General features: G+C 38.3%; 2 protein-coding genes and 1 non-coding gene across 18 annotated transcripts in view; 1 reads left to right on the top strand and 2 right to left on the bottom strand.

Annotated features, from left to right (window-relative positions):
• Positions 1 to 13,688, bottom strand: part of tmtc3 (transmembrane O-mannosyltransferase targeting cadherins 3) — a 29,530-nt gene extending 15,842 nt beyond the window's left edge. Inside the window, exons 1-6 of one of the 7 annotated variants that reach the window (XM_044192474.1) lie at positions 13,550 to 13,688; positions 12,135 to 12,348; positions 11,360 to 11,578; positions 8,454 to 8,553; positions 5,686 to 5,801; positions 4,894 to 5,066 (exon numbers count right to left, since the gene is read on the bottom strand). In XM_044192474.1, the coding sequence (XP_044048409.1) occupies positions 4,894 to 5,066; positions 5,686 to 5,801; positions 8,454 to 8,553; positions 11,360 to 11,578; positions 12,135 to 12,323 (797 nt within the window). In that variant the 5' untranslated portion in view covers positions 12,324 to 12,348; positions 13,550 to 13,688. Of the gene's footprint in view, positions 1 to 4,893; positions 5,067 to 5,685; positions 5,802 to 6,044; positions 6,187 to 6,216; positions 6,330 to 6,844; positions 8,403 to 8,453; positions 8,554 to 11,359; positions 11,579 to 12,134; positions 12,371 to 12,454; positions 13,036 to 13,091; positions 13,231 to 13,549 lie in introns of those variants that run through there. The other 6 variants (XM_044192472.1, XM_044192473.1, XM_044192475.1 and 3 more) reach the window with 6 other exon arrangements.
• Positions 13,689 to 13,860: 172 nt separating this feature from the next.
• Positions 13,861 to 26,266, top strand: part of cep290 (centrosomal protein 290) — a 43,656-nt gene continuing 31,250 nt past the window's right edge. For 5 of the 10 annotated variants that reach the window (XM_044192469.1, XM_044192465.1, XM_044192468.1 and 2 more), the window contains exons 1-18: positions 13,861 to 13,992; positions 15,405 to 15,482; positions 15,707 to 15,776; positions 15,880 to 15,926; positions 16,420 to 16,554; positions 17,103 to 17,156; positions 17,298 to 17,318; positions 18,325 to 18,471; positions 18,785 to 18,967; positions 19,236 to 19,325; positions 20,070 to 20,192; positions 20,718 to 20,738; positions 20,979 to 21,102; positions 23,137 to 23,309; positions 23,663 to 23,825; positions 23,948 to 24,048; positions 24,140 to 24,206; positions 25,120 to 25,229. In XM_044192469.1, the coding sequence (XP_044048404.1) occupies positions 13,879 to 13,992; positions 15,405 to 15,482; positions 15,707 to 15,776; positions 15,880 to 15,926; positions 16,420 to 16,554; positions 17,103 to 17,156; positions 17,298 to 17,318; positions 18,325 to 18,471; positions 18,785 to 18,967; positions 19,236 to 19,325; positions 20,070 to 20,192; positions 20,718 to 20,738; positions 20,979 to 21,102; positions 23,137 to 23,309; positions 23,663 to 23,825; positions 23,948 to 24,048; positions 24,140 to 24,206; positions 25,120 to 25,229 (1,821 nt within the window). In that variant the 5' untranslated portion in view covers positions 13,861 to 13,878. The remainder of the gene's footprint in view (positions 13,993 to 15,404; positions 15,483 to 15,706; positions 15,777 to 15,879; positions 15,927 to 16,419; positions 16,555 to 17,102; positions 17,157 to 17,297; positions 17,319 to 18,324; positions 18,472 to 18,784; positions 18,968 to 19,235; positions 19,326 to 20,069; positions 20,193 to 20,717; positions 20,739 to 20,978; positions 21,103 to 23,136; positions 23,310 to 23,662; positions 23,826 to 23,947; positions 24,049 to 24,139; positions 24,207 to 25,119; positions 25,230 to 26,266) is intronic. The other 5 variants (XM_044192471.1, XM_044192463.1, XM_044192470.1 and 2 more) reach the window with 3 other exon arrangements.
• Positions 20,735 to 20,837, bottom strand: LOC122875636. Its single transcript, XR_006377870.1, has one exon. It is a non-coding gene; the product is annotated as a U6 spliceosomal RNA (small nuclear RNA).

The raw sequence follows: 26,266 nt of genomic DNA, 5'->3' as shown, positions 1-26,266 counted from the left end.
AGCCTGTGGCAGGCATGGACGTTGAATAAAATCTGCAGTAGATAACCAGTTAACTTAGTTAACTAGCTAATTTATCTTAACAAAGTTAGTTTAACTTCATATACCACGACCATGCCTGTCACAAGCACTGCTCAGGAACAGCCAGACAGCACAGAGAACCCTGCATCCATTTCTGGAACCTAGTAGAGACAGACAACTATAAGAACCTTCACCAAGTAGCTCTAAAAATGTCTGCTTTGTTTGGGTCTACATACCTTTGTGAAGCAGCTTTTTCTGACATGAATGTCATGAAATCTAAGTTCCGAACATGACTGAGAGATGAACATTTAAATGACTCCATAAGAGTGAAACTGAAAGGGGATACACTCCAGCATACACCTCTCTTGTTGACTTTATGCAGTGCCAGTCATCTCACTAGCTGTAGAAAAGACTGATTGCATGCAACACATGCATGTGAACTACAGATGATGAAGGGAAAGTGAAGGGAAGTGATGTGATACAGTGATATGTGGACAGAGAAAATAAGGACAAGTAAAATAAGTAATAACATTGTTTGGTTTTCTATGACATTAATATGATGTGAATTTAATAGTGTGAGCTTGACACATTGAAAATGTAAAGCAATGCATAAAGAAAAAACATGCACATGCTGCTGAATTTAAGATGTTTAGATACAAAATGTGAGTGTTGGATATTAACATTTTGTAAATGTTCACAGAAAAGAAGCTTATTCAATTGGTCTGGGTGGAGATCAGCTATGTGGATAAATGTTAGTAATAATATAAAACATGAGTGGGTCTCGGCCACTTTCATTTTTTCAAATTAGCTCTCAGGGGAAAAAAGGTGACCCCTGACACTAGCAGGCATACAGGACACAAAGAATAAAGTCATAGAATAACCTCTCTTTTTTCTACATGTTCCTGCTGACCAGTTTAGAAAAATCATTTTAATTGTAAATGTATCATGCACTCTCCTAGCCATTCGGAATGTTTTTTTCCCCCCAAGACTGTGGCATAGTTCATGCAACTGTATTGTGGTATGGAAAAATATCAGCTTAGAAACGTTAAATATTTGGTCTTAAAAATAAAGTGCCATAGCTAACCAGTGAAATGGTAAGAATATTACATGGAAGTGGAATGTGTTGAGGCACCAAATTTGATTAAACATGACTCAGTGGTTTATGATCCATGTAGATACAGCCAGTCTGATTTTACATTAATAACATGAGGTTTGACAAGCACACAGGTGTACAAGCATGTTTTATGTAATTGTTGATAATAGTATCTTTATATGATGATGATCTATTAAATGATGTGGTATGAGAGCACGTAGGACTACAGTATGCCAAATCTGATTTTTGTTTTGGACTGGTTGAACAGCTGTATTCTATTATATCTATATATCTATGTAGATCTATAAAAACAGTAACATATACATCTGCATCTCTATATATCTATATCTGTCAATATATAATAAATCAGGAGTGTAACAGTGAAGAGAGACAGCAAACCACACTGCATGTGATATGCAGTGTATATTATGTATTTATGTATGTTCACGTTCAGTGTGACAGATTGATGCATCTTACTGTTTTTTCATATTTACATTTAATCTAGCACAGGATACCCTCATACTCTCTGTCATCATGGTGAGCCCCCAAAGCTGCCCATAACAACCATAATCGCAACATCACCGGTTGGGAGATGAAATCTCAAGCTTTTTTTTTTTTTTTTTTTTTAAAACCCTACAGCCTGCTGTAGGGCTAAAGTAGAGTAGAGTTTTTTTCTATAGTAATGCTTAAGGAAAGACCATGAGGCCATATCAAAAAAGGGTCTATTATTACCTTAGGAATATGAGTGTCCTTTGTAAATTTCATTTAAATATTCCTATTAAATAACAAGATACCTTGTGTGGCAAATTACATTTTGACAGAGGAAAGTTCAGAGAATGCCTAAAATGGAAATAGGTTAGCCTCTGGAGTGCTTGAATATATGTGTGTAGTAAATTACATAACGATCTGCCCATTAAATGTTTTTGTGTATAAGTGAAATTCGGCATGAACAGGAAGGAAATGTCGGGTCAGCAAAAAACTTTAGGATTTATACTCCAGTGACCATGAAGTTGTCCATGGCAAATTTCAATGGAGATTCTGCCCTAATTTTTTGTAACACTTTGTCATGGACCAAATTGTTGGCCAAGGGTAAAGTCTGACCATGGTGGGGAAAGTCTGACCATGGTGGTCTTCAAAGTCATTAGGAACCATTGACTCTGGACAATGAATATCTATTCTAAAACTCCATGGCTTTCTGGTCAGTAGCAGTTGTATTTCACTCTATACCAGTGTCAGATGGACCAAAAACCAACTAACCAAGTGACCGACATTGCCATCCTTTGACACTGTTACAAGGAGGGCAAAAATACATTTGACAATAAAAGCAACTGTAATAACATAACTATATAAAGAAATATATAACTCAGCTGGTGAAGGCTGACAACGAAAAGAGTTGATTTTTGAAAAAAAAAAAAAAAAAAAAAAAAAAGACAGCGCTCTAAAATGTGAACGAAGACAGTGTTTATCCTGCAGTGACAATGAACATGTTTTTGTCTATACAGCTGCCAGTGACATCCCCACATCCTTAACTCATGATATGTCTCTCTTTGGTGTTTAAGGTAAGCACCTCTAGCCTGTATTTGTATCTCAGAATCAGAAATACTTTATTGATCCCAGAGGGGAAACTCTTTCGTTGCAGCTGCTCACTTTCACGTCAATGCACACAGGAATAGAAGTGCTAATAGAATAGAAATAATAATAATACAATAAGTCAGCAACGAGACAATTATTTCGAGTAAGAAATAAGAGATGTCTAAACTGCTCTGGTACAGCAGGTCGTCCGAACTTGTTTTAGAGGGCCACTTCTTTGTAAACTAAACACAACTGGGATGTTGATAATCTAAATATGCAATATTGTTATGGCTTGAACACAGAAATTCTCTCAGACAATCTGGAGACATCTTTAGGATTAACGGCAAGAGGATTAGCGCATCTAGGATAATTGTCTGGAATTTTATCTTCGCGATCAAATGCCATTAGGTCTGTGTGAAATCCCTTACAGATCATTTCAGAATAGACTAGACTAGACTAGACTCAAACACTTAACCCAATAGAACTATTAACATTTGGCCATCGGGATACTCTCACTGGTCACATAGTAAATCCAAATCTAAATGCTGAATTTCTGCTTCTGCATTATTACCTATAGCAGTTATGCCTCCATATAAACATATCTGTCTCTTTATTCACTTCAGGTTGTGGTTTTTGTTGCATTTTGCTGCTACAAAATACAGATTGTGAATTTAAAGGCATGTAGACATTGATTTTCTGCTCTTTGCGTTGTTACTTTTTGTTTAAGTAAGTAAAAATTGGCTCAGTGTTCGACAATTGCCACCTTTGCAGTTATGGGTAGGTAAATGCAGTGTAAATACAGCAGCAATTTAATGTAAGCAATAATTCTTCACTTCAGTTTGATATGGTTTGACACACAATGTCCTTATCTACATAAAGGATAGGATTTTAGACTTTTGGAATAGGACAAGGCAATTTTTTAATCTTGCCACCATTTTTTTGGCAGAAGAAGACCTCTGACAGTTCTATGAGTTAATGGATTCATTTCATATTTAGTCTTGGTCCTTTAAATTATAATAAATCACAAGAATAATTACTAGAACACTATATTATGAAGATACAATTACTTTAGGGCTGTGATTAGTAGTAGTATTAGTAACTCATTACTAAATGATAAGCCAATGCCAAATGCATGCACTTTTCAAAGACCTCTAAACCTGGTCTTCAACATGAAGCTAGACTCTCCTGCATTTTGAGCTCTTTGAGGGTGCACACATAGCACAGATCATGTAATACACAGCGTCTGTGTGTGGAGCTACAGAAAAGGGTTGCACGAAGCTCCATGCTAAATACAGCAAATACTTTGTCATTAGCAAAGGTATCATGAGCAAGAGGAGGTCCTGTGCTCTCCACAAGCTCTGTGCACCTATCATGTTTGTCATAAAATTCCTCTGCAGTGATAACAATCTCACCGTTAACTCCACCAACACCATAATTAATTTCAGTGTAATTATTTATACAGCACCAATGAACAAATGTCCCATAACAGCATAAATATCACCCAAAACATACATTTGCCTTAAAGGGGATATTAGCATGGGTTAAGAGGGCACAGTATATGTAGGACGCTCATAACATAGAGGAAAGCATCTGAAGAACAAAAAAAAAAAAAAAAAAAAAACACACTAGCTTTTCTCTTTTTATATTCACGGTCATGTCAGAGGGAATATTTTTACAGTTGTTTTCAGATTGCTCTGGCTTTTGCCTCTGACCTACTCACAACTGGTTGCTTTCAACATTTGAGATCAAGGATTTAGAGCTACACTGAATAAGAACAACTACAATGCAAATGTATGTATGTATGTATAATTATTTTTTTATGCAGAGCTCTATGCACTGCAAAATAGATGTAGGGCTGTTAGTCACATCCATCAGCTGCATGAAGTCATAAGGCATGGAAAGATGTTCTACTTTAATCAAATAAATAGACATTATGTAAACTATTACATAATCTGAAATAAATAAAGAACCAGACTAGTATAATGTGTTTATATAACCTTGCAATCCATTTACATTCGAATAATGACTTTGACTGTATTCCACTGTGCTTTAGTATCTACAAATGTCTTTTCCTTTTGTGCAGATAAGATGCAGCAGCTGTAGAGGTAGACTTTTTAAAAACTGGCCAAATTCGAAGATTTAAAGGTTGTACGACTGAAATGCAATTTAAGCAGCATTTTGTTACCGCTAACAAGGATAATGCTGCCTACCTGGTGAAGACAGGAAGCTGGGACTGGATGACTTGGACTCTGATGATGACGAGCAGCAGGGTGCTGATGACGAGGACAATGAGCTTCAACAGCGTTTGCAGGACAGCATAGGGGAAACCATCTTTACCCTGCAGGACTTGTCTCAGTGTGTCCAACAGCATGGGCAAGGTAAACTGAGTGTAGCAACAGGAGAAAGACAGGAAGGAAGGGTCAACTCAACATTATAGTGTAAAGGGTTCCTACACACTTTTAGATTTAAACGCCATTATTTTTTATACTTTCGATGACTCTAAAATCTATCTTGCCATGCCATTAAGGCTTGATTAAATGGACTGTACTTGTACAGTGCCTTTCTAATCTTTCCGACTACTCAAAGCGCTTCACAATACATATCACATTCACCCCATTCACACACATTCATACACTGATGGCAGGTGCCAACTGCTCATCAGTACAAAGAAACTAACTGATCACTCGCACACTGAAGGCACAGCCCTCGGGAGCAATTTGAGGTTCAGTGTCTTGCCCAAGGACACTTCGACATGTGGGCTGGGGGGAGCCGGGATCGATTGGTGGACGACCCGCTCTACCACCAAGCCACAGCCGCCCGCTGTTTAGTGCTTGATATGTTCAGTGTGTATCTATCTGATATGCTGTTAAAAAAACTAATCCAGGTGGCAACTGCTTGTTAACACTATCTCTCAATTTATGCTTAAGACAAAGTCGATAGCAAAAAGCCAGCCATGCTTCGATGTTGTAGGCGTGACCAATAGGAACAAAGAGAAGCCTTACCCCTTGTGAAACAAACACTTCATGAACACAGCAGATGCCGACAACAGTGATTCCCTGCTCCTTACACAGTGTTGCTGCAGCCACTAGAACAACTGTCAGAGCAATGGGAGCCCAAACTGAAAAAAGAAGAAAGAATATACATAAATAATAGACAACCTTTACACAACTTTTTACAGTGAAAAAGAGTCTTGTTGGCAGGGTGGATGTTGTTAATCACAGGGCATTACAGGGAGTTACATGGATATATTTTCCATCAGCCCAGCCTGTCGTTCATCATCGGCTGATATTATATTATATTATTATTTTAGCTTATCATAGATATATTGGTATCGGCATGCATTTCTGCATACAAACTGCACCTCCAGTCATCAATTTGTCAAGCTTCTCAAGTTTGCGGACAACACCATCCTCATTGCGCCTACAGGTGGAAGATTAACCATCTGGTGACCTGGTGCGGACAGAACAACTTGGACCTCGACGCTCTAAAAACTGTGGTGATGGTAGTAGATTTCAGGAAGATCCCAGCCCCACCTGTCCCCATCATCCTGTGTGACTCCCCAGTCGACACTGTGGAGTCCTTCCGCTTCCAGAACATCAGCTCCATCTCCAATAAAGCACAGCAGAGGATGTAGAAGAAGTTCAACCTGCCAGAGACAATGATGGTGCACTTCTACACCGCCATCACTGAGTCCATCCCATAGACTGTATATAAAGATGGATGACACGATTCCACTTCCTCCCACTGTACAAAAAAGAAGCCAAAATTTCCTGGATACGGGAGCTGCCATCTTGCACTGGTGAAGTAATTTGGAGCCAGAGCCTGCGCAGCAGTGATCAGAATTGGAGCCGCGGTATCAAGGTCCCGCCCATACACCCAGCTGACTCAATCATCAGCTCAGTTGTCAATCATGACGTGTAACCCCCTTTTTATAACTTTTTATAGCAAGAACTACCTAAAATGACAGAACCCATCTTTGAGAAAAATTTATTTGACGTGTACTTTGAGTTTTTAGTTTGCCTCATCTCCCATCTGCTAACATTGAGAGGGCGGGGTTTATGACCTGCAGCCAGCCACCAGGGGGCGATCAAGATGTTTTTGCTTCACTTTTGGGGAGCTGTCATGTCGTCCATCTTTATACAGTCTATTGTCCATCCTCACCTCATCCAACACCATCTGGTACGCTGCTGCCACTGCCAAGGACATGGGCAGACTTCAGCATATCATTTGCGCTGCTGAGAAGGTGACTGGCTGCAAACTGCCACCCCTCCAGGACCTGTACGCCTCCAGAACCCTGAGGTAAGCAGGAAAGATTGTGGCCGACCCCTCCCACCCCAGAGACAAACCTTTTGAGACATTCTGCGGTCCATCAGGACCAAAACCTCCCACCACAAGAACAGTTTCTTCCTGACTGCAGCTGGCCTCATCAACAAGGCCCGGGACTCTCACTGACACGGACTCTTATTCCCCCTATAGACACTACATGTTACATTAACGTCAGTCTAAATGCGTTACATTAATGCACATATTCTTTATACTGTGAACTTTTGCATATTCCTTGGTCAATATTTTGCACATTCCTGCACAAAACTGTACAGCTCTCTCATTTTAAAAACAGATATTCTACACATTTCTTAATAAAAAATAAATAAATAAAAAAAATTGTATTATCAATTTTTCTATTTATGTTCTTGACTTTTGTGGTACTTGCTTTTATCTGTTTTATTTTCTCTTACTATGATTATTGTATGCGCCAAATACTAAGGCAAACTGTATGTGAAAATGTACTTGTCAATAAACCAGATTCAGATTCTGACAGATAAGCGATGAGAAATTGCTTAAGATATTGTATGTCTGAGGTAATTTATTAACAGTATTGCCATCACAGTTTGTACCAGAGAGCACTGACAAGTTTATTTTTAAACTGTGAAACGTTCCGCTCAATACATGTCTTGGTCAAATTCTTTAATAACTTAATTTAAGGCATCCATATCAAAAATGCAATATTGACTGAAATGTTAGTAGCTGATTAATTTTTTTCAAATAACTTTTTGGGGGCATTTTTATACCTTAATTGGACATAACAGAGATATGAGCATCTCAATTGGAATCAAGTTAGGACTTTTACTAGGCCACTCCTAAACTTTAATTTTGTTTCGTTTCAGCCATTCAGAGGTGGACCTGCTCTTGTGCTTTGAATCGTTGTCTTGTTGCATAACCCAATTGCGCTTGTGCTTCAGATCACGGACTGATGACCTGACATCCACCCTCAGAATTTTCTGGTAGAGAGCAGAATTCATAATTCCGTCAATTATGGCAAGTTGCCCCAGTCCTGAAGCAGCAAAGTATCTTCCCACCGTCACACTACCATCACCAGGTTTGAATGTTTCTTATTGTGGAATGCTGTGTTAGCTTTACGCCAGATGTAACGGGACATACATTTTCCAGAAAGTTCCACTTTCGACTCATCAGTCAACAGAACATTATTCAAAAAGGCTCGGGGGTCATCAATGTGTTTTCTGGCAAATGTGAGACAAGCCTTTTATGTTCTTCTTGATTCGCACTGGTTTTCGTCTATCAACTCTCCCATGGATACCATTTTTGCTCTCTTTCTTATGATGGAATCATGAATGCTGACATTACCAGAGGTGAGCAAGGCCTGCAATTCCTTTGATGTTGGTCTGGGTTTCCTTTGTAACCCTTTCCAGACTGATATTTAAATATTTCTCATACATAAATAAGTGATACTAGTGAGGTACAGTAGACTTACCAATGGAGTGGTCTGCACCTGTTGATTTTGTGTAGGCCAGGAAAGCTGCCAGGAGGAAGATTGAAGAAAGAAGTTCAGCTCTGCCAACCACACCTGTGACCTGATGACAAAGGTGACAGCAGTCAGTTCTGTGGCCCATCCATACTGATTTGTATTTATCATTTGTTCATTTTAAGTCTCATTGATGTGCAGATAAAACTGTAAATTAATTTTAAAGTCTACCAAAATAGTGCATGTTCAGTCATACAGATGGACTGAAAACATTACTTTCCTGATTAGAAGATACTTTATGAATGTCATGCTATTTTGACATGGATTCTCAGGTCAAAACTGTCAGAGCCACCCAACAGCATATGACCCTCCCTCCCCAGGGGTCAACAACCACCACAAATAAATCCTCAACCTTTGGGAAACTGTCAGTGAGACATGTGGGATCTGTGTTTACATATGTCCACATGTTTAAGACCCTAAATCCAGCTGTAAAACAGGTCTATTCAGGCAGATCATCTCAGCAGATGGCAAACAGATATGCATCTCCATAGAGCTGCCTCTCCAACAACAATGCCTGTCATTTGTGTAAATGATGACTGCCCTCGTGTGGAAGAAATAACATTCTCACTTCTACCATAACTAAAGAACTGATTTCTTAGAAATAGACATACCCTAACACCACACATACAGTCCCACAAATGGTTCTACAAAGTACTGACTGACCTACTATTTGTCATTTGGTGACAGGAAATAATTCACTGGCTTAGCTGCTAACAGCAACTAGTATATATCACTGTGTCCTTTGAATGGTGTGGCCTGCAAATCTAATAATGTGGCCCTAATAAGTTAATACACTGATTTGGTCACAACATTTCGAAAGTCAGAGGGAAGAGACATTTTTTAGTAACAAGGAAAGTACATCTGCCTAACGACAGCCTTAAAATGGTCGTGTCAGTCCATCAAACCTAATTCAACGGAATGTTAGAAAGACTAACTACAGTAAGCTCAGACTACAAATCCCATTTTCTGTGTATGTCTGTCTATACAGCACTGGCGCACAGCTTTTCAGTGAGTGTTTTCCCCTGATGCCATTTTTTTTAAACTGAAGATACAGATAAGATAAGATAGATATGTTGTGGAGTACACAAAATAATTTGTTTTTGAAGATACTAAAAAAACGGAAGGCTCCAAAAAGACAGATAACCAAAAAACACATTGAGAAAGACATGGGGACACACAGGGACTCTTTGTACGCACTTGTACTCATGAACAGACCTTCAGTGCTTTGGAGCATAACTCAAAAACAAATGATCCCTTCAGAAAAAGATTCCAGACGGCGATAACATGAAGGGCATTTGCTGGACTAACTCTAAGGGCTCATTTGTGAGGCAAATTGTTTCCATTCAAGAAGTCTGAGAGACTGTGCATAGATTAGAGAACACCATGAGGGAGATTGGCGCAGTGGTCATGCTGCGTAACAGTGGCACTCCACCCCAAGAAGCAGAATGTTTTCTTTGTTTTTCTACTGGTCAGGGCCTGTCTGGTCATCAGTTCATCTATGTTGAATAGGATAAATTACAAATCCTAATTGGGGATTAGGTGAGGCTTTTCAGACAGGCTGCATAGAAGAAAATGAGATCAAGTTCAAATGATAAACAATAAGCAAAAGGTTTTTGGTTACTGATCAAGTTCAATAAACTTTGTAGTCCCGATAACATTCATGATAAACTTTCAATCTCAAAAAGAATCTTAAAATAAAAAAGATTTAAATGCAGCACAAAACAACGTCCGTAGTCAGAAGAAGAGGCCTGAAGAGCATTGCTCTATAAGCAGAAGGGGTTTAAATGACAGTTGCAGTAACTGAATTGACTTAATCTTGTTAATAACATGCATGCAAACACAGTCCACAACAGGGGAGGGGATGTCCTGGATAAGGTATGGTCACACCCTGAGCAGGCCATAAGGGGCAGGATCTAACAATATGCTATGCACCTCCTGTTCACTGTCATGTTATTTTTTTAAATTACATAAAACAATGTGATTTTGATGTGGCTTCAAATCTATGTTTGCTTTTCCTGTTAATAGGAGCATCACTGAGTTCTGACCTGATGCATTGGCTCTTTGTTGTTACCTTAATGTTTGATTATACAGTATGCCTGTGAACTAGGATTGTCTTGGCATGTTGCCTGGTTTGAAACATACTAAGAATGTTTTGTTTTGCATGCATTTTGCCCAGTATATGCTCAAGTGGATGCTAAAAGTCAAACAGGAGAATGGTGAACAGGTAATGGTTTGTGTGGACGATAGCACTGCAAGACCACACGTCTGAGGCTTACAGTGTACTTATAGCTTCACTGCTTCAGCATTTCCCCAACATTCCCAGTGGGCCTTTCCAGTGTGGTGGGGTATCTCCTGGGGAAGGAGCTTCAATTTAGAAAGGGGTCTCACTTTTGCTTGAGGATCAATTCTGGGTATTTATATCTAGAACTGAAGGAGTCATATAAAGATCCCATGAAATAGGTACTTCAACTTGTACTACTGAACAAAATGCTACTTCCAAGAAAACAATGTCTCCTCAGCGGTGACCTCATGCTGCACCGGTGGGTGTAACTTAAAGTTCAACCAATAAACATCACAAATTCATTTCTATCCATTACCAATAGCCCATTCATTTACATTTAAAACTGATCCCTCACTGATTGTTTCAACAGGACATACATCACACTAATAAAGTAATGATACCATTTCAGTGGACCTTTAAATGAGCAAAGAAACACCTTTAACTTAACAAAAGTCCAGTGGATGAGTTTAACACAGCAATAGTTGCTGTCATTTCAGTTTGTAATCTTAATAAGTTATTTTCTGCCATAACATACATTACATAACTCGCCTTCAGCCAGTAAAAGTACACTTACAGCTTCGGTGTGGATGGGGTGCACGGCAAACAGCAACGCTGCTACCAAGCTGGAAGTCTTGTCCAGGAACAATCGGCACACTCGCAGGAAAAGCACACATACTACAGCGTGTAAAAAAACATTAAGCAGATGGTAGGAAGCTGCGCTCAGCTCACTGAAAAGGTAGTTCAGTCGGAAGGTGAGTACAGTCAAGGGTCGGTAAGATTTATGGCTCCGCTCCTGCAATTGCACATACACAATATACATGCTGTCAGATACAGGTCAGTTGACTGATGGAGAGACATTAAAATGTTTAGTGAAGCTTTTGAGTGATTATTCAAATTAACCTTAAAGTCAAGTTAATGGAAGGAGGTTGCAATTTAATTCCTTAATGTTACATAATATACATTTCATTGACCTTAATAAAACTGCTAATAAACCACCCCTGACACTTAATATAAATGCTTGAGAATCAGAATCAGCTTTATTGCCAAGTAGATTTACACATACATAGAATTTGCTTTGGTATTTTGGTGCAAAACAATAAACATAGTACAAATAAGAATATAAAGCAAGTACTGCAGGTCAAGAATCATAAATAGAAAACAGAAAATTGACAATAAGATCTTAAAGTATATTTAAAAAATATTATAGGGGAAAAAAAAGAAGAATATGTACAATATGACTTATTGAGAGACGCTACTTCAGCTCTTATCAATAATGTAATTTTTGAGTGTAAACTAAATGTAAGCCCGTACTGATAAACCACAGAGGTGTGTCATAGACCATGACTTACCTCAGCCATGGGTGTTCCCCAGAAGTCATTGAGGAATAGGTTGCGGAGAGGGGTTGAGGGCCGCAGGTCCTTGTTGTCAAGGATTGCTGAGACATCATCAAACACAAAGCCGCACGACAGACTGTTCCAGTAACATCCCACCACCAGTCCAGTCAAAAGTAAAATCTCCTTCCATGACACGACAGCCATGGCTAAACAAAGCCGTCATTGATCACTGTACAGGAAAACAAACAGGTCTGACATACATCAAAATTAGCTGACACCATTATGTGTAAAACAGGTACCTTGTCATGTTGATATTCCTGATTTGACTTACTTACTCCTGATTTGACTTTTCAAAGCAACCATTCAATCATACCAACAATGCAACTCTCCTAAGGACTTGGTATGGTAAGTTTATAAAACAACCTCATAGTAAGTAAGTTACAATAAGTTTGTATGACAGCTCTTCTTACGTTGCTGCCACCCTGTTTTATTGATTTGGATGTGGATTATTCTAGTCTACAATTTGGTAAAATAACCTGGAAGCTAAATTACCGTTAAGTAAGTAAAACTACGGGCGGGGATATTAGCTCACACGCTGAAAAATAAACTAGTCTAGCAACCGGTAGGTTAACGTTACAGTGACAGCTGGCTGCAAAAGAACACAAGCAATGGAGGGTGGACCTTAACAGAAATCTAAAACCATTGCAAGCTAATATTACCCTCTTTAAATAGCTATCTAATTGCAGGCGTTGGTAAATGAATAAAATCAGCAGTGCTATCGCTCGATCGCGGCAATATAAAAGTACAATAAGCCCCAAACAGCATGCTCTGACGATTTCCGACTGGCTGCTGCACCATAACGTTAGCTAACGATAAAGCTAATTTGTCAGCTAATGCTAACTAGATTGATCTTTATGCCGGATAAGGTGGACGCAGATGTATTTTTAAGTATTTCTTGAATGTCCTACCTACCGTGTCTACAACAGGGAAGGGGATGACTGCAGAGGTGATATCAAAAACTTGGGATGGTTACACACATACGGTGTGCACAATTCAGCAAGCGGTATTCCACTTATAGAAGCTAGCTTCAACACATTATCACTATAACTTCCGGTGCAGAGGTGACCGCGCAAGTTAAACGTTAGCTAAGCTAGACTCGTGCTTTTATGACAAACTCAAGTGTATGCGGCCAATACCAAGTTGTTAAAATGCGATTAATAAGTACTTTGTGATAATGTTATATCCGTCACGTGTCTAAAGTTATCTTGAAGGGTCCACTCGCCGCTTTTCACAGGTTTTATTTTCTTGTGGACTAGCTTAATTAGCTAGTTAGCTAACTACTGCTGTTGTTATTGTCAGCGGTAACCTAGCAGCCAAAGCATCACATCATGGAAACCTCGAGATGGCTGTTGACTGTCATTTTAACTTACCTGTAGCCTATATTCTCCATCTAACTTAGCTTAACGTATCTCACTGAACGATGTTAAATAATAACATGGAGTTGCTTGGTCTCTGAATTTCTCATAGCAGTTTGTGGAGTAACGTAACGTTACCTAAACGCCATCACAAATGTAGCTAGCTAGCAAAACAAAATTTAGTGTAGCATTAATGCGAAAAATAAGGCTAATTTTGAGGAGCACAGCAAAGTCTAACCAACGCTTCCTAGCTATGATGAGCTAGCTAACACTAACATTGTGTAGCTAACTAGTTATCATTGCGCTGTCTGCTAAATTCCTGGTTAAATCTTTACAAACAAGCTATGGCCAAGATGCATGCTGCTCTTGAGTGGGATAAAATGACGAGAATTGACCCAGCGAGCCTACATGAATGTGAAAAAGACCAAGTGGACGAAGTCTTCGTCATGTTCGTTTTGGTAACTGCCTACACTTCACACCAATATTAATTACACCTCAACTTTCTGCTTAGTTTCCCAACCACCAGCTCTTCTCTGGTTTTAAATTACAAGTCGAGTACAGTGGTGCAGTGTATGTGTAGCCATGGCTATGGTTACTTGCACACAAGAAAGACTGCTGTCTTGCTGATCTGAGATTATTGTTCAGGGTATTAAAGCTCCTTGCTCAATGTCTTTGTCAGCCAAATGTACTAAAAATACAATCCGATTGTTTTGTTTTGACTGTCCCCTCCTTTTGGTCACTGTTGACCTGAATATCTCACATAGTAGCCTTACATCTGCATACATATCTCGTTAAACTTAAGCAGATGTAAAATTAGTGCTGTCATTTGAACACTGATCAGTCCAAGGAAAACTTAATTTTATGTGGAGTGATATACATACACACACACATATTGCCAAGTCTATGGAACTCTATTGGAAGGATGAACACCATTCCTCCACAAGATATTCCCTCATCTATATATATAACCTTTATTTAATCTGATCAAGATCAAGAGTACAGCAGATAGAAAGAAAAGCAAACATAGCCAGACATAACAAAAGCACATATAGCATCAGAGACATTCACAGACATGATTAAATAGATTTGAAGATGTCAGTTTATATTATATCATTTGGTGTTATGGAGATGGTGGTACATGTTACATGTTGGTCCAAAATCTTGCATACAGTAGGTGTGAAAGTGGGTTGAGATATATATATATATATATATGTGTGTGTGTGTATATATATATATGTGTGTGTGTGTGTATATATATATATATGTGTGTGTGTGTATATATATATATGTGTGTGTGTGTATATATATGTGTGTGTGTGTGTGTATATATGTGTGTGTGTATATATATGTGTGTGTGTATATATATGTATATATGTATATACATATATATGTATATACATATATGTGTGTGTATGTATATGTATGTATGTATATATATATGTGTGTATATATGTATGTATATATATGTGTGTGTATGTGTATATATGTATATGTATATGTGTGTGTGTGTATATATATATATGTGTGTGTGTATGTTTATGTATCACTATTCCACACAGGGCCATGTAGGTGTATTTTGTGTTTACTTGTTTTATCTTTGACTAATATTTAAATTAGTTTGATGATCTGAAACATTTAAGTGTGACAAACATGCAAAAACATAATATTATATATATAAAATGTGTGTTTATATGTATGTTTTATTATTATTATCTTTTTTATATATTTTTTAAAATATTTTTTTGTGATTCCACCTCTGTCACTGTTTTGATCCAGGCTCTCGTGCTGTATCAGAATATTATTGTTATGTGTTTAAATGCCAGACTATGCATTTTACTGTTTTTCATATTAAACCATGTTTTCCATGCAGGCGGAACAATGGGAGGTGAAGGATAAAGCCCCGGAGGACATTATTCAAGTCCTCAAAGTGTTTCAGGCCCTGTTGAAGGTGTTCAATCTGATTATTGCTATATTGTGATCTCTCCCATGCACATCTATAAGCAACCCCACCACTATATATAATCTGTTTCAAGAAGCAATAATATTTAGCTTATAATTCACATTATTGACCAAGATGCTATTTTGGGGACATATGTTGCTTGAAATACTGCATTAAAATAATATATGTTTGTCATTTTATACGTAATTGTCTTCTCCCCCTGTGCCTGTTAGATTAAAGATCGGGAACTTACTCTTGCCAGTGACTTCATTGATAACATTGGTGTAAAGCATGCTAAAACCGGTTAGTGCACATACTAAGTTCAGTAGTGAAAATGTTTCATATGTTTAAATTTTGCTAACAAACAGCACTATTTACATTGTTAATTATGCCTTTTGTACTGTAGAAAAGGAACTCCTCGCCAAGGTGTCGAGGCTGGAACAACAGCGTAAGGTAACGCTTTTCAGCATCATACATACTGTATGTTACTCATTAAGATACTGAGGTGTTCTTTTTATCACTGGGATGAATGCCAGTATCATAAATGTGGAAAAAGTGCATTAATGTGTCTGACTGGAAATCACCCTTCATGCTACTTTACCTCCAGCAACAGTGCCAAATCTTTTAGCCAATCGTAGAGTGTAACCTTGGCTACAAAAGGACAGCACCTAAGAAGATTACAGCTAATTCTTTGCATGCACACAGCCATTGCTACTAGTTTCAACTTGATTATTATTTTCATTTTTAAGGTTTGTATATTATCAGAATTTGCACTCCCACAGTTTGCCTTGCAAAGAGAAAGTTAATCATTGTTTAAGGACTTGTTACTGACAGTGTATGCATAAATTAATGTTGTGAACAGATGGAGGTGATGGGAGACTAAGAGGTTTCTTGGTGGGGGTTGTTTGGGTGTTTGTATGTCTTGTTTCCGGGCCATACGGCTCAGCACTCTGGCACAGGGCCAGACACCCGCTTTCTGAGAGATGAGATTCGGCAGCTCGAGACCCAGCTGGAGCAGAGGGAGAAGGAGTTGACCCAGTTAAAGAAAGAAATGGGCAAGGAAAAGAAAAACAATGAGGAGGTATGAGCACGTTACCCATAATTCCCATGCATAGCATAGGACTATGTAATCAGCATTGAGTCCTCGGATGACCTACAAATGTTAGTTCATTAGTTACCACACACTGTTGACATTGTGCTGGTATGTCCTTTTAAGTACATGCTATTGAAGAGAATTTTTTCGTCCTTTGGTGTTATTTATGGACGAGATCGTGCCAGTGGGTTTTATTGAACTGCATATATTTATACTTTAATATACTCAAGTAATAAATAATTTAATGTTTTCACAAAGAATTTTAAACTAATTCCTTAAAAAAACAAACATTTTGTTAAATTTAGAGGTTCATTACAAGTATGACATCTTTAAATTCTTTGACTAAAAATCTTGAATTGCACTAATCTTATTATTCAATGTCTGCTTCCAGTCACTTTCTATTGATTAATACACAAGTTAATACACATGAGCAAGGCTATTTCCAAGTTCAAATGTAACATATGTTTGTTGTGCATCTGGTATGGTTAAATTCCCACTGTGTTTCTGCATTTTTTACACTGTTATTGTTTTCCTAGTTGGTGGTACGAGCAGAAGAGGCTGAGGATAAGGTCAAGAAGCTGAAAAGAGAGGTATGTGGCAGCTGGCACTGCATTATACAGATCGTAAAAATCTTTTCATTCATTTCTTCATCCTCAGTCAGTAGTGCTCTGCCATCATTTTCTCATATATGCTTTTTCAACTTTTCATCTCTTTCTGTTTCATTGCCATAGATAAAAAAGTTTAAAAAGAAGGTAAGAAATATAGGTAGTGAAGTAAAATTAGGTGTCAGTTATTTAAAATAAGTTTGAGTTTGATAGTGTTTGTAGTTGTGTTAAGGTACAACCGAATATATGGAGTACACAATTTTCTACAGATGGTCACTTATTGTACATAAATGACTGTTGTAGAATTGTTAGTATTGTTATTTTGCCGCAACTTTTTATGGAATGCTGTAAAAGGTTCGAGAGAGTGCAAGTTGGCCATCAAGCATAGTGTGAGAGTCTGAAAATATGAACAAGTACAAGATAAGGAACATGATACAAATAACAAATAAGTTGACATTATACAGTGTACACAGTGCTTTATTCTAGACCCGTGTGCATAAATGAAGTGTACTGTATGTATAAAACAAATAGAGCAGTTTCTTGGTGTTTCAGTTTAAACTAACACGGTATATTTCGTAGTAGTAGAGTATATTTGAAATCTATATTTAAATATAAATTTAAAGATTGTTATTGTGAGTTATTCCACTGTTATCATCCAAATGTTACTGGCTTGTGTAGCAGGTGATCCTTGCTGATGAACCTGCCATAGAGAAATTTTGGACATTAATGGGAAACTTATGATTATTTTTTATTATCTATTAATCTGGCTAGTGTTTTCTTGATTAATAGATTAATTGGCCTATAAAATGTCAGGAAATACTGAAAAAGCCCATCACAAGTTCCCAGAGACCAAGGCGACGTCTTCAAAATAGCTTGTTTTGTCAAACAGTCAGAAACCCAAAAATACAATCATAAAAGAAAAAAAGTGGGAAATCCTCACATTGCAGAAGCTGAAACCAGGGAATTGTTTCATTTTGGCATGAAAAATTATTTAAAGTATTAGATTATCAAAATTGTTGCATATTCATTTTCTCTTGATGAATTAATCTACTTATAGTTTCAGATCTAGTGTCTCTAGATTAGTTTATAACCACAGGACATTGGATCCAGTTCCTTATCTGAGACTTATTCTGACCTTCCTGAACCACAACAGAATGAGCAGCTCCAGCAGGATGTGGACTTCTATCGCGGCGAGCTGGACCAGAAAGAGCTGGTCCCATCCAGAGACGAGAATGCTGAGACCCAGCGGAAGCTCAACTTGGCCAACCGCCAGCTCTATCAGTGCTTGGAAGATCTTCAGGTATCTATTTGTCTACTATACCATCTGGTGAATGAGGTAACAGACCATTATTTGCCAAGCCTGGCAATAGTACCATGCTTTAGTCATATTTAGGCCTTGGTGGTTCCAAGGAAAGGCAAAGGAAACAACACTAAGTCACTAAGTAAGAAAACATGCAAGATCAGTGTTGTTTTCAATTAATAATTAAACGTTTTACTACTTATTTTTATGGCTTTCATCTGTTTTTATTATCTGCTCTTTGTACTGCTGATTTGTAGCATGTAAAGGTATGCAGCCACAGATCAAGTTTATTACATTAATTTGTGTCTATTAGCGAGCCGAGGATGAAAACTTACACCTGAAGACACAGAACGAGCAGATGCAGAAAAGTCTGGAGGAGTCGGTGAAGGAGATGGAGAAGATGACAGACGAGTACAACAAAATGAAGATTGTTGTACAGCAGACCGACTCCATTATGGACCAGCTTAGGAAAGAGAGGGATCATGCAAAGCTGCAAGTAAAGACCCTGCTCAATTAACTACTTTTTTATTTTGTATTCTGTCTTCCCATTCTAAATCTGTGGGTGGTCTGTAAAATATATTTTCATGCTAAGATGAGTCACCTGACACCATTTATCATTTCACTGCAAGGTTATCACCTACATGAACTGGGTTATCATCAAAAAGACTTTAATATTAAAGCTGTTATGTTTTTATTTACATTATAATATTGCGTAAGAGATACTGAATCACACCTTTGTGTTTGTGTGTGTGTTTAATGTGCAGGTCAGAGAGTTAACAGATAAGATTCATAGCATGACTGAAGAGGATGACCCAATTATGGCAGCAGTCAATGCCAAAGTGGAGGAATGGAAGGTGGGTGTTCATCAAATGTCAACTACTCTCAACAAGGCCCTCTTGTTTTTGTTTTTCAGCCAAATGTAAATATGTAAAGATATGTGTAATAAAGCAAGAGAGAAGAATTTTAACCTACATAGCAAATTATAACGTTATAGCCCTTTTTGACTGCAGGAACTCATCCCAAGAAACCTTTTTATGAACTCAGAAACTATCTGGGTGAAGTTTGCTGTACTGAGTGTCACTGATCACAGATTAACATCTGTCAAGGCTGATACAATGTGTGCACAGCTTCATTCACAGAGTAATATCAAGTGGAAATTTATTTTAATTTTATTGACGTGAGAAACCAATCTACGTAGTAGATTTACCAATTATTCGAACAAGAGAAACAGAAGGGCAGTTGTATCAATGTGGTCACGTACTAAAACAGAAATACAGAGCTATAAAACATAAGATTGTTGCTACTTTGGAGACAGGCGTTCTGGCATTTTCACTTTTCCACCTCTGCACCTTTCCTTTACAGTATCCATTTAGACATCACAGTCACACAGTAAACTACAAAGAACACAACTGTGTCTTCATTCTTTAATATTTTATTCAAATAATTTGCACAGTAACTTCACAAATAGGAATGCGTAGAAGGGACTGTCTTCCTTGATTTAGTGGTACTCATTATGCTTCATTACTCTTTGTTGAACTATTCTACAGGACCGTCATTAGCCTTCCATTATGCTGACATGATCTTTTCCTCACACACAGAGAGTGCTCTCTGGGAAGGACGATGAAATTTTGGTGTACCAGCAGATGATCTGCGATCTGAGGGAAAAGCTGCGTTCAGCCCAGTTGGACTTGGACAAAAGCAACATTATTGCCTTGCAGCAGGTCTGTCCCAAAACAGGTCTCTCTCTCTCTCTCTCTCTCTCTCTCTCTCTCTCTCTCTCTCTCTCTCTCTCTCTTTATTTATTTATATATTTATTTATATATAATATATTATATAGGAGCACCTTGCATCTAAAAATTTGTAATGGAAAAAACAGCTTTGAGTGAAGACACTTGCTTTTGTAAGGAACTGTGCTGACATAGAAATATTTGCAAATACATTTTTTGACTTAATTCCCTACATCATTACAGTAAGTGGTCATGTTTTAATATACCCCAGATATATTTCGTCCAGACCCGCATACCCGCTTGTATATTCAATACAAGATAAAAATCCTAATCACAATGTAGAAAGTCATTGTGTGTGCATGCCTTTATTTGTGTTCTTTGGGGCAGGGGAATCCTGACTTGGACTGGATTGTCATTTCATGTTCTGTCATTTTTCCCACTATCTGCTTTCTCTCTTTGCCTTGTCATGTTTTATCAACCTGTCCTCCCTTCTATCACTCTATCGCTGCCCTGGGCCAGGTCATATATGAGCTCTGCAGTGTAAGTTTCATCTGTCATATGTGTCTTATCACCTCTGCAGGGGACCATGCTAATCTTCTCTGTATCGATTCCAATTTATCATATGTGCTGCCTGAGCATGCCACTTATCCTCAGCCTCCCCTAGTTTCCGTTTCATAAATTACCTTAATCATGAAAGTGCCGATAATTCAGTGTGCTATAGCTGTGCTCAGTCTTATACATCAATTCTTCTCTTTTAAATTGTTGGTGAATGCCCTAAAGGCCGTCCAAGAGAGAGATAATCAAATCAAGATGCTGAGTGAGCAGGTGGAGCAGTATACAGGGGAAATGGAGAAGCACACCCTGCTCATTGAGGAGCTAAAGATGTCCACAAAGAAAGACCGAGGTGGGTGGATCACTGCTTAAGATTCCTAACTGAACACTTTCATACCAAAGACAATTGTGATGAACTCAAGGTCATACAATGTTCGGTCCAAAATGATCTTAACACTCATTGTTTGAGTTCTGACTACTACAACACACATTTTCATCAGCCTTTCTTCTCTCACTTGTGGACTCCAAGCATTTATAGTAATAATTGTTGGGATTCACAATGGTTAAAGGGGGGCACCCACCTGTGTAGGTGCGATCAATTAATTACGGCTATCAGAATGATCAATAATCATAAATAACTTTAATGAATAAAGTCCTCGAAGAGAAATGAATTGAATGAATGAATTGCCAATTAATTGACTGAGTCTCATAAAATACACTAAACTATCAATTTGGAACTCAGATTAATAATTAAATGAATAACCATAACCAGAATTACCACCAATAGCCAGTAGGTTGAAGGATTTGGAGTTCAACATAGCAGAGGTTGGCAAATTATTCACTTTTGTGCAACATTAAAGAAACCAGCATAATTATACACAAGCATTTATTAAAGATAATAAAGCAAAAACACACAATATAAAGACTAACTCTAAATACACTAAACTACAGAACAAAGGAATGTGTGTGTGTGTGTGTGTCCATGGCTGCTTGGATGTAAAATACCGTCAAGCAAAAGAATGGGTAGATGTTTCTTTGTTCTGCCTCCATATGTCTCGCTTGCACGAGCGCACGTGGTCAGCGACAAAGAAGTGTGTGAGTGGGAGCTTTAAAGTTACTCTCCAACGTGTGTGTGGTTTAAGTGTTTAAGTCAAATTTGAGGTGTATGTATGTGATCTGTTTAGGATAACGGTGCCAAGTTAAAAGGCGTTAGATAGCATGCAAAGACTGTCTGTGTGGAGCATAACATAACTAACATCAACTTAGCATGTGGCTACCAAATTAAGCTAACAAATAAACACATCACAACAACAAAACCTCAGAAAAACACATCAGTACATGTACATCATTAACTAAACAGTCTTGTGCTTAGCCAAGTACACTGTTACTCTATGCTATGCCCAGTTGTTGACTTACCATCCGTTGGGAGGGAAAGAGAGGTTGCTTTGGGCGTTGCTGCTCCGTTAGCCGGCGGCCGTTGTCAAGTACGGGCCAGGCAGGGCAGAATGGTGGTTCTGTTGAAGAAGAGTCTTTTGCTGTGCAGTGTCCGTTTGTAGAGATAGGATAATCCGGTCGCTCGTCTATGTTGTCCTCACAGAGTTAACAGCTTGGTGTTAAATTGCTTCGTGCTTCTTAAAGATAGCTGGCAGGCTTTGTGCAATAGCCATTGGCGCTAAACATTATTGCAGAGATCTAACAGGCCTTTGCAGCGCTGCTGTAAATCAGAAGAGTTCGGGTTTGCTGCGTGTTTCTGCTCCAAGCAGATTACACGGCGGTGGTAGCAGACAAGCGTCTGCTGCGTCCAGGAGGCAAAGCCTGGAAGAAAGAGACAGAACAAGGGAAGTGAATATTGGACTTTCATTTGGGTTGCCAGAAATACGACTCCAAATGAATGCTAATGTTTCTCCATGCCTGCTGTATGTGTACATGGGCAGCTGTTTGCAAACATATCAGAGTGATGTCAGTGTTGTGTTTGTCAGCTTGTTCTGCTGCCTCCAAGTGGCCAAAAAAATTAATAAATGCTGCTTTTATAGCCAGAGTTTTGTTAAAGGTGCAAGTTTAGCATTAGATTTCAGTTAGCAGTAGTATCATCCTGAAATGCCAATTTAGTCATTACTCATCCCATATGTCAGTCAAAATATCAGTGAAGGTCAATGTCAGCCTTCTGCTAAATTCAGTATAAACTATAGCTTATGAGTTATTGTGGCTGTCTTCTGTCTTGTGGCTGTTAAATACATTTGAACTTGAGTCAAGTATGTAAGTATGTAAGGTTACTTATGGTTGTTATGAGGTGAGCTAGAGGAACGCGTAAATTCTGATATACTGTGATCACCAGATGGTCACTTTTGTCTGCATTTAAAGAAATAATTTTCTTTTCTTGGCAAAGGCCTACCATCGACCATACAACAGAGAAAGATGGAAGAGCTGAAGTCCAAGTTGGAAGCTGCAGAGATCAGGACAGTGGAAGCAGAACGGATGGTAAAGCTTGCGGAAGCTCATGCTGAGGAAAAAGACAAAGCACTCATTGAGGCTTCAAACCGCTTGAGCCAGTACGAGTCTGTAAGTCTACAAATACCCTCTCTTTCCCCTTGTTTTTTTTACTCATGGCTTACATCAAATAATTTTATAATCCAAATCGAATGAATTGAGACTTTAATTCCCAGAAGCAAAGCTTATGTTTTTTTTTTCCTGTCCATCCTCACTTTTAATAGAGACATTGAAATGACTATGTGACTATGGTGTGATCAACATGCTTTTTCGGTCTACAAGCTAAGTGTTTGTCTTTATCCGTGTCTAATCACATCCTGATTTCCCCAAAAAGCATACAAGTTGAAAAACAAGGAAATAAAGAAAGTGAGACAAGACATGCTTTTTGATGGACGAGTAACCAAAGCTCTGTTTCTGCATTACAGGGCACTTATGGCCTGGAAGCAGCCATTGCGGAGATCAAAGAGTGTAAAAATCAAATTAGAGTGAGAGATTGTGAGGCAGAGGCCATGACCAAAGAGATCAACCAGCTTGAGATGAGAATCAATGACCTCATGGACGAAAATGAGGATTTCCGAGAAAAACTAGGTCAGATTTTTTTTAAACTTTACTGTTCCAATATCTCAGTCTATTTAGACAACACTGACTGACCTGGAGCTGTGAAATAAATTTTACTTTTGTTTATTTCTGTCGTTTTCATGACTCCCAAGGTCTGGAACCAAAGCAGGAAGTGAATCTGACAGAATTCAGGCGAGCCAAAGATCTTAGACAACGCCAGTACAAAGCAGAAAACCAAGTCCTCACTAAAGAGGTAAAGTGAGATTACAAAGGTTATAACCACTGCTTTTATAACCACTACATTTTCTGAGCACCTCTCACCTCACTGCTTGATTTCTTTCTAGATTGAACGGCTTGAAGAGGAGAGACTGGAGCTGAAGAAACAAATCAGACGTATGGTGAAGGAAAGAGGTGACGCAAAAATGGAATTACATAACACCAATGATTGTATTAACATCCTTTTGCCATGTTTCTCCTCTGAGAGATAAAAGGTTACTTCAGGGTGTTTTCATCTGTCTGTTTTATATTGTATCTAGTGATATCTCAGACAAAACATGTCTGTCTATTTGCACTGACTGGCCTGATGAGGGGCAAAATTTGTAACTCAAAAAGTTATTTTGGATTTTGTCTGAGCCTGAAGGTATAATGTATATTACTGATTTATACAAAAGAGTCCACCTATTTTCTTAAGTTGTATTCATCTGCATTGTTGTTTGACATATGTCTGCCATGCTGTACATTGATTCACCCAAATTACACAAAATTACCTCTGATGGTATCTAATCGTGTTAATATTTGTGGCTTTATTTGCACATATTTTGAGATATCAGCCTTTGAAACATCTTCCTTCAGCCCAATACCACAGAGTACAAAGGAATTTTGTTTGTGGTGCTCATGGCATTAAAACATTATTTATCACTTTTCAATACTGCAATGCAATGATGATTAATTCAGAACATTCAACAGCAACATGTCTTTCCAGAAACAGTGTTCCTATGAAAGCTGTTGACAGTGAGTGAGGTTATCTTGAGTAACAAACAACATTCCATTCTACTCCATTGTATTGGGGAGGAGTCAGAAATTTCAAAACCTGAGCAAGAAAAAACAAAACTATCTACAAAACTATCTACAGTAGCTGGCTAGATGGCTAAATTTGGGTGTACCCTCCCTTTGAAGTTTTTCTTAATATCTCTTTTTTTATTACGGAATTATAGTCTTTTTAGCATTTTGTTACTCTTTTAAAAGTGTTATACGGACAGAAAATTATTTTATATTCGCATGGTGCTGTTTCTTATGTCTTAGTAACAATCAGCTGTGTCTACAGGGTTCCCACAGTCAAGCTTGCTGCTGGAGGAGGACATCAGGTCCAGCAGAACTGTACAACTGCCACTTAAACAAAGCAGCAGTTACACAGATGAAGAGATCCGACGCAAAGTAAGCTCCTAGCTAATGACGTCATTCCTTGCATCTCACACGATTCTTGCAACAAAAGAAACCAAATGCCATAAAAATCATGATTTAAGAAAGAAATGGGGGGGAAATTGAAGATACGACAGAAAGGATGTGTTGGAATAGTTGACTATTTCATGAATTCATCGCCTTTTAATTTAACAAGTGTTATACAGTGCAACCAGAAAGTATTCACAGCGCTTCACTTTTTCCACATTTTGTTATGTTACAGCCTTATTCCAAAATGGATGAAATTCATTATTTTCCTCAAAATTCTACAAACATAGCCCCATAATGACAATGTGAAAGAAGTTTGTTTGAAATCTTTGTGAATTTATTAAAAATAAACTTAAAAAAAATCACATGTACAGTCGTGTGAAAAAGTGTTTGCCCCCTTAACTGTGGTTTATCACACCTGAGTTCAATTTCTCTAGCAACACCCAGGCCTGATTACTGCCACATCTGTTCTCAATTAAGAAATCACTTAAATAGGACCTGCCTGACAAAGTGAAGTAGACCAAAAGATCTTCAAAAGCTAGACATCATGCCGAGATTGAAAGAAATTCTGGAACAAATGAGAAAGAAATTAATTGAGATCTATCAGTCTGGAAAAGGTTATAAAGCCATTTCTAAAGCTTTGGGACTCCAGCGAACCACAGTGAGAGCCATTATCCACAAATGGCGAAAACATGGAACAGTGGTGAACCTTCCCAGGAGTGGCCGGCTGACCAAAATTACCCCAAGAGTGCTGCGCCGATTCATCCAAGAGGTCACAAAAGACCCCACAACAATATCCAAAGAACTGCAGGCCTCACTTGCCTTAGTTAAGGTCAGTGTTCATGACTCCACCACCTCGATCCTGACTAGTCTCTCAGTTCCTGCCGCTGAAAAACATCCCCACAGTATGATGCTACCACCACCATGCTTCACTGTAGAGATGGTATTGGCCAGGTGATGTGCGGTGCCTGGTTTCCTCCAGACATGACGCTTGCCATTCAGGCCAAAGAGTTCAATCTTTGTTT

Source organism: Siniperca chuatsi, linkage group LG4, assembly GCF_020085105.1.
Source record: "Siniperca chuatsi isolate FFG_IHB_CAS linkage group LG4, ASM2008510v1, whole genome shotgun sequence".
Lineage (NCBI taxonomy): Eukaryota > Metazoa > Chordata > Actinopteri > Centrarchiformes > Sinipercidae > Siniperca > Siniperca chuatsi.
The sequence above is the reverse complement of the archived record's forward strand: the minus strand, read 5'-3'. Positions and strand labels throughout refer to the sequence as shown.